Source organism: Sinocyclocheilus grahami, unplaced genomic scaffold, assembly GCF_001515645.1.
Source record: "Sinocyclocheilus grahami isolate Dianchi unplaced genomic scaffold, SAMN03320097.WGS_v1.1 scaffold543.1, whole genome shotgun sequence".
NCBI lineage: Eukaryota > Metazoa > Chordata > Actinopteri > Cypriniformes > Cyprinidae > Sinocyclocheilus > Sinocyclocheilus grahami.
In genome coordinates, this window is record NW_015505722.1 from 1,468,332 (window position 1) to 1,481,091 (window position 12,760).

General features: G+C 41.3%; 1 protein-coding gene across 1 annotated transcript; it reads right to left on the reverse strand.

Moving 5' to 3' along the window:
* Nucleotides 1–145: 145 nt before the first annotated feature.
* LOC107555722 (nuclear factor of activated T-cells, cytoplasmic 3-like) lies at nt 146–12,694 on the reverse strand. The gene is made up of 10 exons (XM_016238601.1): nt 12,175–12,694; nt 9,492–10,647; nt 9,094–9,288; nt 8,302–8,490; nt 7,442–7,614; nt 6,158–6,298; nt 5,947–6,002; nt 5,680–5,806; nt 2,390–3,214; nt 146–820 (listed from the first exon to the last, which is right to left on the reverse strand). The coding sequence occupies exons 1-10, from the start codon at nt 12,254–12,256 to the stop codon at nt 753–755; spliced, it is 3,012 nt and encodes a 1,003-aa protein (XP_016094087.1). The 5' UTR covers nt 12,257–12,694; the 3' UTR covers nt 146–752.
* Nucleotides 12,695–12,760: the final 66 nt, after the last annotated feature.

Consider the following 12,760-nt stretch of genomic DNA (forward strand, 5'->3'; position numbering starts at 1 on the left):
CCTATTATACTTGTTTAGAGCACCGCACAAAAATTATGGACAATATTTGAACTAGAAGCTCATTATAAGTACATGAATTCAAATTCATTCAATAAATTAATTTTATAAAAGAAAAAAATACGAGTCTATGAAGATTGTCACAAAATGTCTTTTTATGTTCAGTAAAAATTCATAAATACAAAGACATTTCAAGCATTTGTAAAAGTATGAGAAATTATACTGAAGTGCTAGGTTCTTTACAGTGAACTCTTAACAGATTCAAACATGGGATTGTGCTTTATATGCTCGATGCTGCATATTTAGTCTTAATAATTTATTCTAAGCGTCCTATGATTATCATACATTCCAAGAATAGATTTTACATTTACAATCAAAAGGAGAAAACTGAAGACAAATTATTCCAAAAGGATAATAAAAAGGCCTGTCTGGTTAAGGCACATATTGAATCAAAAACTGACCGGTCAATATTTTACATTCACGTTTGATATGCTCAGTTAAAAAAAATAAAATGAAATGAAAGTCTTGATTGAATGCATCCTCTGTTAGGCTGAAAACGTTGTGTACATGGTATTGCTTATAGAAAATAATTTCTACATGTGCAGTAATGCAAGATGCTGAGACCAAAACAATTATAATGAGATGTCCATCCAGTTCTCTTGATTATCAGTTCAGTAGCTGTACTGAAGTCCTATGCAGGATGCACCATTTCCAATGATCTTCTAATCAGTGGGACACTCTGTCCATGAGTGGAGTTATAGCAGACTGTTGGCACTCCCTGAATCTGGAGTTTCGAACAAGTCTCTTACAATGATTTCGCTTACTGTAAAGGAAATATAAAAGCAAATAATTTAATATGAGATGCTTAGGGGTGGATCTCTCTCTCTCTCTCTCACACACACACACACACACACACACACACTCTCTTTGACTTTCCAATAACCAAACAAATCTATTAATACACTTTAAACACACAAGAAGTTATTTACAACATGACATCCATTATGAAATGGGAAACAGAGTAAACAGTGTGGGCTATAAATATATAAGTCAGAAAAGGAAGATGTGCATTTGGACAAGAATCTGTTTGAGCGAAGTTGAAAGACAACACACACACTCACTCTCTCTCTCTCTCTCTCACACACACACACACACACACTCTGGCAATGAAGGGAGCATGATGCCGGACAACAGCACTCACTCAACGGGGGTATTCCAGTCCACTGCACCTGTCCTCTCTAACACAGATAAGTGCTGAGACATAGTAACACTGGGCCAGGTAAAAACGAGTGCCACAAACAGAAATAACACATTCTGCCCTAGGGTTTTGGTTCATTATAAATGTAAATGTTTGTGATTAAAATGTATAATATATAATTAAATATTTAATCTAAACCCATAGTTTCTATATTTAATTAAAAATATATATTAATATTATTGCCATTATTTAATATTTTAAAATTTATAAAAACACTAAATGTAATTTATTTGATTATATGTTATATATTTTTATTTATAAAATCTAAATATATTATACTAGGTATCTCATTCTGCTAAAAACATAAGGTATGGACAGCTTCATTAACAAAGATCAAGTTCAGTCAAAGCCATGTGCTTCTTCCACGTGACTTCTTCCAGGCTAATGGCAGCAACATCTTATGTGAAGTATGTAAGATTGTCACAATACAGCTGTGTAAAACTAGCGGTGGATTAGCCTTGGCGGTATATTTAGCTCTTTCAGTGACTCCATGCAATGCCAGTATACTCTTTCCCACCGTACTGCGGGACAGTGGACTATACTTAGGCCCAAACTAAACAGGCTTCCAGACACTAGGGGTGGCAGCTGCTAGTTTTTTTCTTGAGAGTAAACAAAAAGCCCAGCTAGCATATGCCACAAAGCTAGCACATATTTTGTTATTGCAGCTTGGGGTGAGTTATTGACCCAGCATGAGACACATTAAGTCTGCATTACATTTAAATAGATAACATAGTTAGGAATAAACAGATACAATCACAGTAATATGTGAAAATGTTAATGGCTTGCCTTATTTCTGGATCACTAAAAGCGAACTTGTCAACATCTTTGGCATAATCTTGATTACCAAGTTTAAAAGCAGAAATGAGAAGCCTGTGTGTCTGTCCTCTATACAATTATGTGTTGCTTCAGCAGTAAAATCGTGTTTTTAGTATTGGGATTACTGTTTCGGGTGATTTAGAACAAGACTTACTATTCATTCTTGTGGCTAGACCTTTGAAAAAGTGTTATGTTATTGTTTATTTTAGGGAATCACTTGCCCTATAGACTAGTTTGCTTGTCACAATTCATTTCTGTGGTAATCAACACTGTCCACTTAACTTCATTGCTTTAAAATGGTTCTCCATGGAGTCTTACCATCATCAAGAGTGATATCCTGCAGGCCTATGGACTGAAAGGCTAGCTCTTTCTCTTCCTTGGGTTCCTGTTTAATCTGAAGGCGTTCTCCATCTTGTGACATACTGTAACTTTTGCTGGGCTCCTGAAGAGATGCACCTAATGGCTGAGGGTCCATCAAGCTCTCGCTGATGGACGGTGAGTTAGAAGGCACTTTTGCAAGAGTAGGCTGATGGGAAAGAGGAAGTACCTGGGAAGACGAAGCCTGTGGGAATTGCACAGGATCCACAGTGTGCAGACCGGATGTATCCACATTTGGGCTAGTTAGCACGGATGTATTGGACACAGAGACAGGACCAAGGTTGTGGAGATTTTGACTGTGTTCTGTAGGTATGCCTTGGTATCCTTTGTCTAGTTGAGACCTTGGTTGCTCTGCTAAGATTTGGGATGACTTGCAGCCTTGCAGTGAGCCACCAACCATTGGAAGACTAGGTTGTTCTTTGTAAGACAGATCCTGTTGAGGCTTTTGGTAGAAAGAGTTGTTGAAATCCACCAATGAAGGGTGGAACATAGGGTAGAGGTCTGCTTCAGCATTAAGGCTTCTTTCTGCTGGATGAGAGCGGCTCAGATAGAAAGGATCCTGAGGGGAGTAACTGAGATGGGTGGAAGAAGGAGCACAAACTGTCCCTTCGGACAGCAGCCACTGCTCAAGAGGCTGGACCTCATCTGAAGCAAGCGGGTCTCTGGTGGTGAAGAGACCTCCTTGGGAGGTGGTCGGATGCTGCCCTCCAAGTTCATTGGTGTTAAGGTCCGCCCTTAAGCCAAACTCCTGCTTCACCTGCACTGCTTGGAAGGAGGATGTTCAGCACATTACAGATTAGCTTTATGAGCATTTCGTCTGAAAACATTTGAAAATTGATATACCATCTTGACCAGTTGAGACCTAAATCAGTCCAGTTCTACAGTGATCTCAGACCACATGGTGCATTATACACACAAACTAATCCAATCTCCTACAAGTTACAAGATTGGTTAGCCCAGGGCCAACGTCCTGCAGAGTTTAGCTCCGACCAGCCTAAACACACTTGCCTGGAAGGTTCTAGTGAGTCTAAAGACCTTGATTAGATGGTTCAGGTGTATTTAATTGGGGTTGGAGCTAAACTCTGCGGGACGTTGTCCCTCCAGGAACAAGTTTTGACACCCCTGGGTCAGCCTCTACACTGTTAGCCACCCTGCTCATGGAGGGACAGCTTACTGCAGACCTTCAGTTTCAACCCTGGTCCAACCTGTTATTTATAAACACCTCAACTGCTTCTGGTGTGTTTGATTAGGGCTGGAGCTGAACTCTGCAGGATGGCAGTCTTCCAGATACAGAGTTGGCTACCCCTGCTCTACGCAGCTTCTGAAAGTCAGTGAACACACACTTACAGTGGGCATAGAAAAGAATCACGCCCCTTAAAAATAATCACATTCTGTTGCTTTGCAGCCTGAAATGAAGACGGACAGTTTTGTTGGTTTTTAGGAGGGGGGGTGATCCTTTTTCCAATTCAGTGATTCTGTTTGTTTATTTTTTTCAGACATGTTGGTGTTATATCTTTCACTTGGATGTTATAAGTTGCACTGAGTAAATACAGCTGGATAAAACAAAACTGTGTCCATCTTCATTTCAGGCTGCAAAGCAACAAAATGTGATATTTTAAAAGGGGGTGATTCTTTTCTATACCCACTGGGTCACTTATAAATGGTCATTTTTACCAGTTGTCAGGCTGCTACAATGAATGCTACACAGGACACTGACTTATCTCTTTGATGTTTTGAGTTTGGTTTGAGACTGTTATTAAGATGATCCGATCATAAGAGGTCAGCCGAGATGCTTTAGCATTTCCACCTGGTATTACCATGCGTCTCCTTTGATCACTTGTTTTCAGATTCCAAGGAGACACTCACCTTTTATTTTATTACTCAGGCGCGTTTCCATTAGGCTACCCTTCAAATTGCGCAGATTGAAAATACGCCTAATGGAAACGCGTAAATTTTGCAAAAACGCCCATATATCGCAAAAAAGTTTTTACGCTCGCAGTTTCTCTGGCAATGTGAAAAAGAAAAAATGCTCAAAACTGCAATGGAAACTTTTTTTTTTTTCGCATTTACAGGTCACACTGCATATGTAAAAAGTCATATGATCATTCTTCAATGTACTATAACCTCCAAGAAACACTTCATACGTGGCCGCGCTCCAGTATAAGGGGCTTTTCCCTGCCATTAAAGGGTTAGTTTTTTTTATGGAAGGGTGCTTTTTATTTCACGTCTTTTGGACTGAAGCAATGCAACACCCGCTGAGTGCAACGATAGAGCTTGAAAGATCAAAGACAATTTTAATATAACTCCGACTGGATTCGTCTGAAAGAAGAAAGTCATATACACCTAGGATGCATCGGGGATGAGTAAAACGCAGCCTAATTTTCATTTTTGGGTGAACTAAGCCTTTAATGCTTAGACAGTTTACACTGCACACGTCTGCGGTGCGGCTCTGATATGGCCACTGAAGCTGATTGTGGCCACTCTAGTCTGATGCTTGTGTTTATTCCAGCCGTGCCACGCACGTTTCTGAAGCGGCTCTCTGTGCTGCTTCTATAAAGATACACGCATACACCTCCTTTGAATAAATATAGCCAAAATCCCACCAAAATCCGTTGCCATGAGGTACAACGCACAAATACTACTGGATGACCAATGTTTTGGTACAATGCAGCTAACTTTGAATTGCTTGTTTTGGGGAGCTTTCTTACAGCACGTCCCAGGATGAACACATTTTAGGTACTTCACTGTGGTCTGGACAGACAGCGTTTCTACAGTACTACAAATGCAATGCGATCATGTGCGTTTTTGACTACCTCCATTTGTGGTTTCAGCAATCAGATAAAATGTTTTACATCTTTTTTTTTAACCGTTAGTGCTGACTTGTGATTGGACCACCAAAGATGCATTTTAATGCCAGGTGGAAACAGGATATCCTTCATGACTCTGAGTTGTGTCAGTAAACATTATCAGGACTTATTTCTTTAAGACAAACATATATTCTGGATGTACATAAATGTTCTACTAATTGCTTCTGGGTAGACTGTACAAACATTCCTAAAGACTATTCATTATTGAAAACCAGTGAACCAGTTTGATACTGTTGCATCATCTACATCCATATTTTAACTGTAGTTGATGTATTACTCAGAATAACTTTTGCTGTCTAACTGTCAGTTTTCGGCACCAAACCCGAGCCTGCTGACAGTGTTACTCGTAAGAAGGACTATTACCTGAAAGATAGGTGAAGAACTGTGAGGCACTTCTCTTCCTCTTGCCATTGCTAACGTAGAACTGCACCTGGGTGGAGGAAGCCGTGGTTTTCTTGTAGTACGGAGGAATCTTTACCACTATGCTTGTCTAAACAGGAATGGGAACACAAGAAAACTACCTGTAATAACAGATCTCAATGGGAAGTGTGAAGCACATACGTTATGCTGGTAAAAGAATTTTAGGGATTTCAGTGTTTTATTACAAAATCGATAACATACTGTGTTTACATTTTGACTCTTTTCTTGTAAAGCCCTCACATCGACCTCCCATTGTGTTTTACCATCTGGAATGGAAAAAAAGGCAATACAAAGGCTCTTTTGTTATTACATAAACTGTCATCCAAAATGTATTGCAAGACTACTGATCTAATAACAGCTCCTAATTACAGAAGATAAACTAGCTGTGAGAATAGATATTGTAAAAAATTATTTAACGTACCAGAGCTCTTTTCTTGGAAGACAACTGTTGACTCTGGATTGATGTTTTGGCCTGTTATAAGCATCTCTTCTCCTCCATTCACAGAACCACAGGTGGGACTAAAGCTCTCGATTTGGGGAAGTTCCTGAGCTAATCGTTGAGCTAGTCAACATAGAAAGAAAATGGCTGTCAATTACTGAGGAAATGTTTACCAGTATGGCTTGATAACGCTTTCAGAATTAAAATTTGAGTTTTGTGGCTTTTAGCTGTCAAAGTCTGTTAGCTCTATGTCTTCATCATCATCATCAATGCCATTGTCCTATCTGTATGTAATGTGTGTAAAAGTTGACAAAATGCTTTTTTTTTTTAGCTGAATGAAAATTATTTAAAGGGGTCATATGATGCGATTTCAATTTGTCCTTTCTCTTTGGAGTGTTACAAGCTCTTGGTGCATAAAGAAGATCTGTAAAGTTGCAAAGACTGAAGTCTCAAATCCAAAGAGATATTCTTTATAAAAGTTAAGTTAACCACGCCTACCTAAAACGGCTCGTTCTAACACGCCCCCACATATCTATGTCACGATGTGGGAAGATTTGCATAATGCCAGCCAAATGTTCACGCAAAGAAAGGAGTAACTTTTATTCTCACTGTAGTATTGTTGTTGCCACCGCCATGTCGTGAAGGCGCTGTGTGTTTCGTTGTGAAAGCGAATCTACTTTGTTTGGTCTTCCAAAAGAGGACGATATTCGCTTCGTCATGCTTATAGCTGATCCGTGCTGGTTGCTGAGGAAATACTTGTACTTCGCGCTGTGGATCGCCGGATCGGCTTTCACAGTGGACGAAGCGGAGTCCAGCCTGGGGTCGTCACATGTGGTTGACGCAGGCATCACAGTATGGTAAGGGATGTAATATTTCCGTCACACGCTTGAGGAATTCGGCCAATCACAACGCACTGGATAGCTGGCCAATCAGAGCACACCTCGCTTTTTCAGACCGATGAGCTTTGTAAAAATCGACGCGTTTCAAAAAGGCGGGGCATAGAGGAGAAACAATAATGGAGAGTATGTGGAAAATAATGTGTTTTTTTTAACCTTAAACCGCATAAACACATTTCATTACACCAAATACACAAAATAATGTTCTTTTTAGCAGCATCATATGACCACTTTAAAGCTATTTTAAATATGTAAAAGTTCTCTGTAAAATATATAATATTTGTTCTTATGAGGAAATGGGCAAATAATTGTAATGACATCATCTTCACAGGGCATATACACAAACACATTTACACCGAAAATAACTCACAGCATTCTATAGGAATGGACGCCACCTGCAGTGACAGCACTTTTCCATTGTGTTGAGGGATATGAACACGGAACACAGCACGCACACGTGTGTTTTTACGCCCGATATCCGTCTCTCCTTTCCGCAACTCGATGTCTGAATTCCGTAGCTTCAGGATCCCAGCACAGTCAATGCTTTCAAGGAAACATGATAAAAGGCAATCATTAAATATTACAGTCAGTTAAACTCTGTTTATTTAATAAAACTGCAGTTATCTATGGAAATGAAACCAAAGAGTGACATAAACTGTGCTGACAGTGGCCCGGAGCAACTTTTAACTATTAGCTGTAAATCCCATTTAAGTCATTTCACTTTGTATATTCATGAGACCTGCATTTAGTCAGTAGCATTGACATATGGAAAAGTTTCTATTAAAAGCCTGGCTGGTATAGGAGTGGGTGGATGTATCATAACGGAAAAGCAGTAGTTTTTGTTTATTACCAAAGCCATTGTTCTATTCTCAGCCATGATTGATTTATTCCGTTAGCAAAAATGTCGGATAATAATGTGGGTGCCAAGATACAATGATTTATGTGATCTCAACAAGTCGGTTTCCACGATGTAATTCACTCCATGTAAAATAAATCAGCTTTAATTAGGGTTCTAACTAGTGTGTAAATCAAAAAATGAAGGGGGAAAAATAACGATTGTACCTTTAAAACGGCTCTGAATGTCACATGTTTTCCATTCAGAGCTGCCTTCTTCTTGATATAAAGACTAAACAGTCAGCCATGTCAATACATAATTTATGCAAAAAAAGCTCTCTCTACAATGCATGCAGGAATGGGTGCATGTAAATCAGAGGTTTGTTTGACAGGTACCTGGTACACATGTTGTTTTCAGGCAGGAGAGGAATTTCGAGAACTTTGGTGCTGGATATCACTGTCTCTTGACTCGGCGTCGCTACGGTTTTCCCAGTAATCCTGTGCACTTGATAGAATGGGTGTGGCCTAGGGTAACGCTCATCCGCTGTCCCGATGAACATCTGCAGGCTGACGGGTTTTTTTTTTCTCATTTTGTCTCTCATAGTTGAGGTATACCTATGATGAAAATTACAGGCCTCTCTCATCTTTTTAAGTGGGAGAACTTGCACAATTGGTGGCTGACTAAATACTTTTTTTCCCCACTGTAGCTCTCCTTCTCTCATAGGTAAATTCAAGTATTATTAATCCAGTAATATCTAAACTATCCAATCCCATACAAATTAATATTATAATATTAATATAAATTATTAAATACACCCGAACAATAATCTGGTACTTTTGTCTTGTGCTAGAGCAGATGTCAGATGAGCAACAAACCTTTAGGTATGGAACCTAACCTTTCTCAATTTATCAGAACAATGAAAACTGCTGTGCAAGTTCAGTGAACAAAATGTGCACTCTACAGTCGGCGCGCTGTGTGATGAACAAAAACGACATAGAAAAGTAGGTAATGATGGATGAAATACTCCATCAATAATTAATCATGATCAATAAATCAAATGTAAGAAATTTCATTTACAATTCACTAATGGCACCACCAAATGGAATTGCAAAAATGACTGTTTCCAAACAGGTTTTTCACTCCCATTTTTTAGACGAACCTTCTTCAACTGTGGGGGATTTCATAACTGGCTAATCTGAGATCTGGTGCAAACTCTGACCTTAACAACAGGGTGTCTTCCGCAGTCTGATTTAATGGCCCCGCGACTGCCCTCCGTCTCATAATGGGCTCTGTGGTGAGGTTTAGGTTGGATCTCCATCTTTAACTCACACTGGCCACACTGACTGGGCAGAGGGCAGTCCAGCGGAGGTAAAGATGTGGACCTGAGTAAGAAAAAGAAACGGCAGTGGCTGTAACAAGTGTGGCTGTTATTTTTGAGCACTGGCCAGTGAAACAGGACACCCATTGTTATAGCCCTAACAGGTTCATAAATGATGGAACAACAAGGCCAAAAACTATTATGTAACCAGCACTTGTTCAAAACCAAAAGGTGAACAATTGGGTCATATGTGTACATGCAATTTACCTGTATAAAGGAGTGCTGACTTGTTTGGGCTTAACCCAAGGGAAGTGTGTTGGGACGGCTAAGAAATGTTCCACCATATCCTCTTTCTTTAAACTGGGGAGGGACATGGTTATGCCTGAGTTTAGCGATGGATTTGCAAGACCTGGGTCTTGAAGACTTGAGTCCTCTTGTCCAGGCAACAGAGCCACTTGATCCTGGTTGTGGTTGGTCTGATACGTTCTTCTTGTTTTGGATGGGATGTCTACCTCCAATGGAAAGGTCTGGTAGGGAGCAAATGTGGCGCCTCCCATCCATGTTTCCTCAGTGACACTCCCCCGAGGAGAATGAGATGGTGTTATGTTGGGGGAAAGGTGAGGAGATGCCGAACCGGGAATGACCTCTGCACTGGAATGTCGCCTTTTTCCACATGGCGAGGTTGGCCGAGAAGAGGGCCGCGAGGATGAGGAGTGTGGACGGGGACTGAGCCACGTTTCCTCAGTGATGCTGGTGCGGGGTGACTGATACGGCGACAGCGATTGGGCGCAATGGTATTGTAGAGGTTGCTGATGATGTTGTTGGTAACGGTACCAAGGATCATCTCCATATGCAGCCATACATCCCGGAGAACCAAAGGGAGAGACAAGCGGAGACACTTGAGGAGACGCCTGGGGAGAAGTAAGTGGGGACAGCAGAGGAGACACCAGTGGCGACACTAGAGGAGAAGCCAGCCGAACTTGAGCGGCTGCCTCATTCAATTCTGCCTCCACGTCATCGTAGATGTGTGAGAAGGATTCACAGGATGAGGCGTCAGACAACCAGCTGCGGGAGGACAAACTACTGCAGGGGCTGGGACACAGTGAGGACGTGTCCCTATATGATGCATCCAATGGCAGGAAGAGCTGGTCCCTTGACAGAGACCCAGCACTGGCTTCCCCACAAGCACCTGCAGACTGGTCCAACTGGTGCGCGCCCAGGTCCTGGTGGCAGTTGGCTGGGATAGAGGTGATTTGGATGCTAGGACAGTCAAATACCCGGCTGGGAGACTCCATGGGTTGGAGGGAACCAGGGTGAGGGGTGCCATAAGATGGGTTTGTACAGCTCTCCTGCTTTTCTGTGGGATGGTGAGGCCCAGGAGGAAAGAGAGGGTAGCAGGTGGCATCATCATCGGATCTGGATTCTAGAGTAACAGGGAAAAGGTTATTTTTAACACAAGACCACTTAATACGCCTATCCTGGCTCATGCCATATGTCATTTTACTTAAGGTGGGAATACACTACAGACTTTTGCGTAGATTTTTGCCTTGATTTGCATTCTGGACATTATCTGGTGAAAGTCAGAGCGAGTCCGCAGATTTTTTTTGTTTTGTTTTACAAGAAGTCACGTAGTGCATGATGGGCACAGACTCTGTTTACATAAAGTGATTTATTTCCCCTCATTTTTATAATGAGGTGTGGCTTGCTTTTGTCCATTGGGAGTTGCTTGTATTTCTAAAATGGCTTATTATATTAGGACATACGCCATAGTGATCTGCAGAGGAGATAAGAACTCATCCAACTCCAGACTCCCCTACTCTGTGAAGTTTTCCTTTGTGCCAAATGCCTGGCCATCAAGTCAGTGGTGTCCACCTTGGTTAACCTTATCCTGTGACTACACACGAGATGAAGCTACTTGAAAGCTTATGATTTTTTCCCCCCACGATAATGTGCACTGATGAATCGTGTACATGTTATTTTTGATTTATTTTTTAGGAGAGACAAATACAATCCAGTAGGCTGTTATGTCAGTGACGTCGTACTGCAAAATGTACACATTTTATAAATAACCCTTCACACAAACAACAAACCAAAGAAATGATGTTCCCAAGAGCGTGAAGAAATCTCCACCATAGTGAGGCCGCATAGGTTACGTCCTTGGCATACTGTTGGTACTTGAGCAAATACATTTCGAGAGATGCTCTTATGGCTCATTCAGACACACGAGCAAACTGACAGCTGCAAGAAGTGCAACAGTAGCTAACCATAAATATCACACACACACACGAGCTAGGGATGCTGTCACACTGATAACACTATCAGTCTAATATAATGTTATAGATCCTCAATGCACTCAAGCTTCAACAGTCAAATGCCCAGCAATAAAAACTTGACAGGTGATTTACTGTGAGTTTAACCATGATATCAGTCAGGTTCACCTACAGATGGAGGAAGAAGGATTACAGTGGACAGTATAACTTAGGAAGTAGGCCTACAGTAACATGATTACAGTGCCAATAATAATAACAACAACAACAATACTATAGGTCTATACAACACCAATCACAGCAGTTTTAGTTCTACTGCTGTTATTTGTTTACCATCCACGAAAACTGCGAAATTATGCTCATGCACACAGAAAAAGTATGCATACGTTTTAAAAATATGTTTCGCATGATTAGACTTTGACCTTCCTCTTTATGCGCGTCAACTACACCAACTACTGCAGTAGATCTTGCAAGATAAGGAAGTGACTTTTAGTATTTAGAAACACAAATCGTTTCAATTATTCATAACAGATCCAAACATGGCCACTTCTGCAAAGCACTCTCGACGCAGACACGCAACTTCATCGCTCCCATTTTACCCGCGCGCGCTTGCACGCACTTCATTGATTATAATCGGAGCGTTGAGATCGGAGCGTAAGTTACCCTGAAAGTAACGTACAAACCTGGGTGGCCCGGCAGCTGAGTGTAACTGCTCTCCCCGAACATCAGTCTGAAGTCCAGCTCCTCTCTGTAGTTAGTAGTCATTGCATTAGAGAGACCTCAGCTCTACTTCCTTCTATTCAATTACAAAAAAACAAACAAGTCCATGCGTGCGCAAACGCAAGAACACTCCAACTTTCTACAAGTCACTTTGGTTGACAAATCGAGATGATGTCAGCGCGAAAACCCGGAACACACGGTCCAAAATGTCCTTTTTTCCTCTCAGAAGTTGGTTAGACCGAGCCTTTGATGTTTCTTCTCGGACTTTGTTGACTTCCCGCTGCGTTTAATAATCCCATGCTGGGTTCGGTGTTGATCTGAAGTCTCGCGCACATGTAGATGGATAGAGTAAAGTTACATTTCACCCCGCGACTCCAGACGTGACGACACGACATCTGACAGACTACAAACACTCGCAGATGAAGCGCGCGCAGCCTCATCCGCAAACACCAACAATGTTGGTGCGCGAGAACAATTCAGTCAGACAGACAGAGAGAAAGGGAGAGGGGGAGAGAGAGAGGGAGAGAGAGAGAGAGAGAGAGAGAGAGA

What these genes read in the sequence shown, in the direction of transcription:
- LOC107555722 (XM_016238601.1), bottom strand. Translation starts at nt 12,256, where the DNA reads ATGACTACTAACTACAGAGAGGAGCTGGACTTCAGACTGATGTTCGGG. An exon ending in GTCAGCACTCCTTTATACAG is followed by an intron (nt 9,289 to 9,491) that starts GTAAATTGCATG and finishes TTTCTTACTCAG; the next exon opens with GTCCACATCTTTACCTCCGC. An exon ending in GTTCTTCACCTATCTTTCAG is followed by an intron (nt 3,215 to 5,679) that starts GTAATAGTCCTT and finishes CCTCCTTCCAAG; the next exon opens with CAGTGCAGGTGAAGCAGGAG.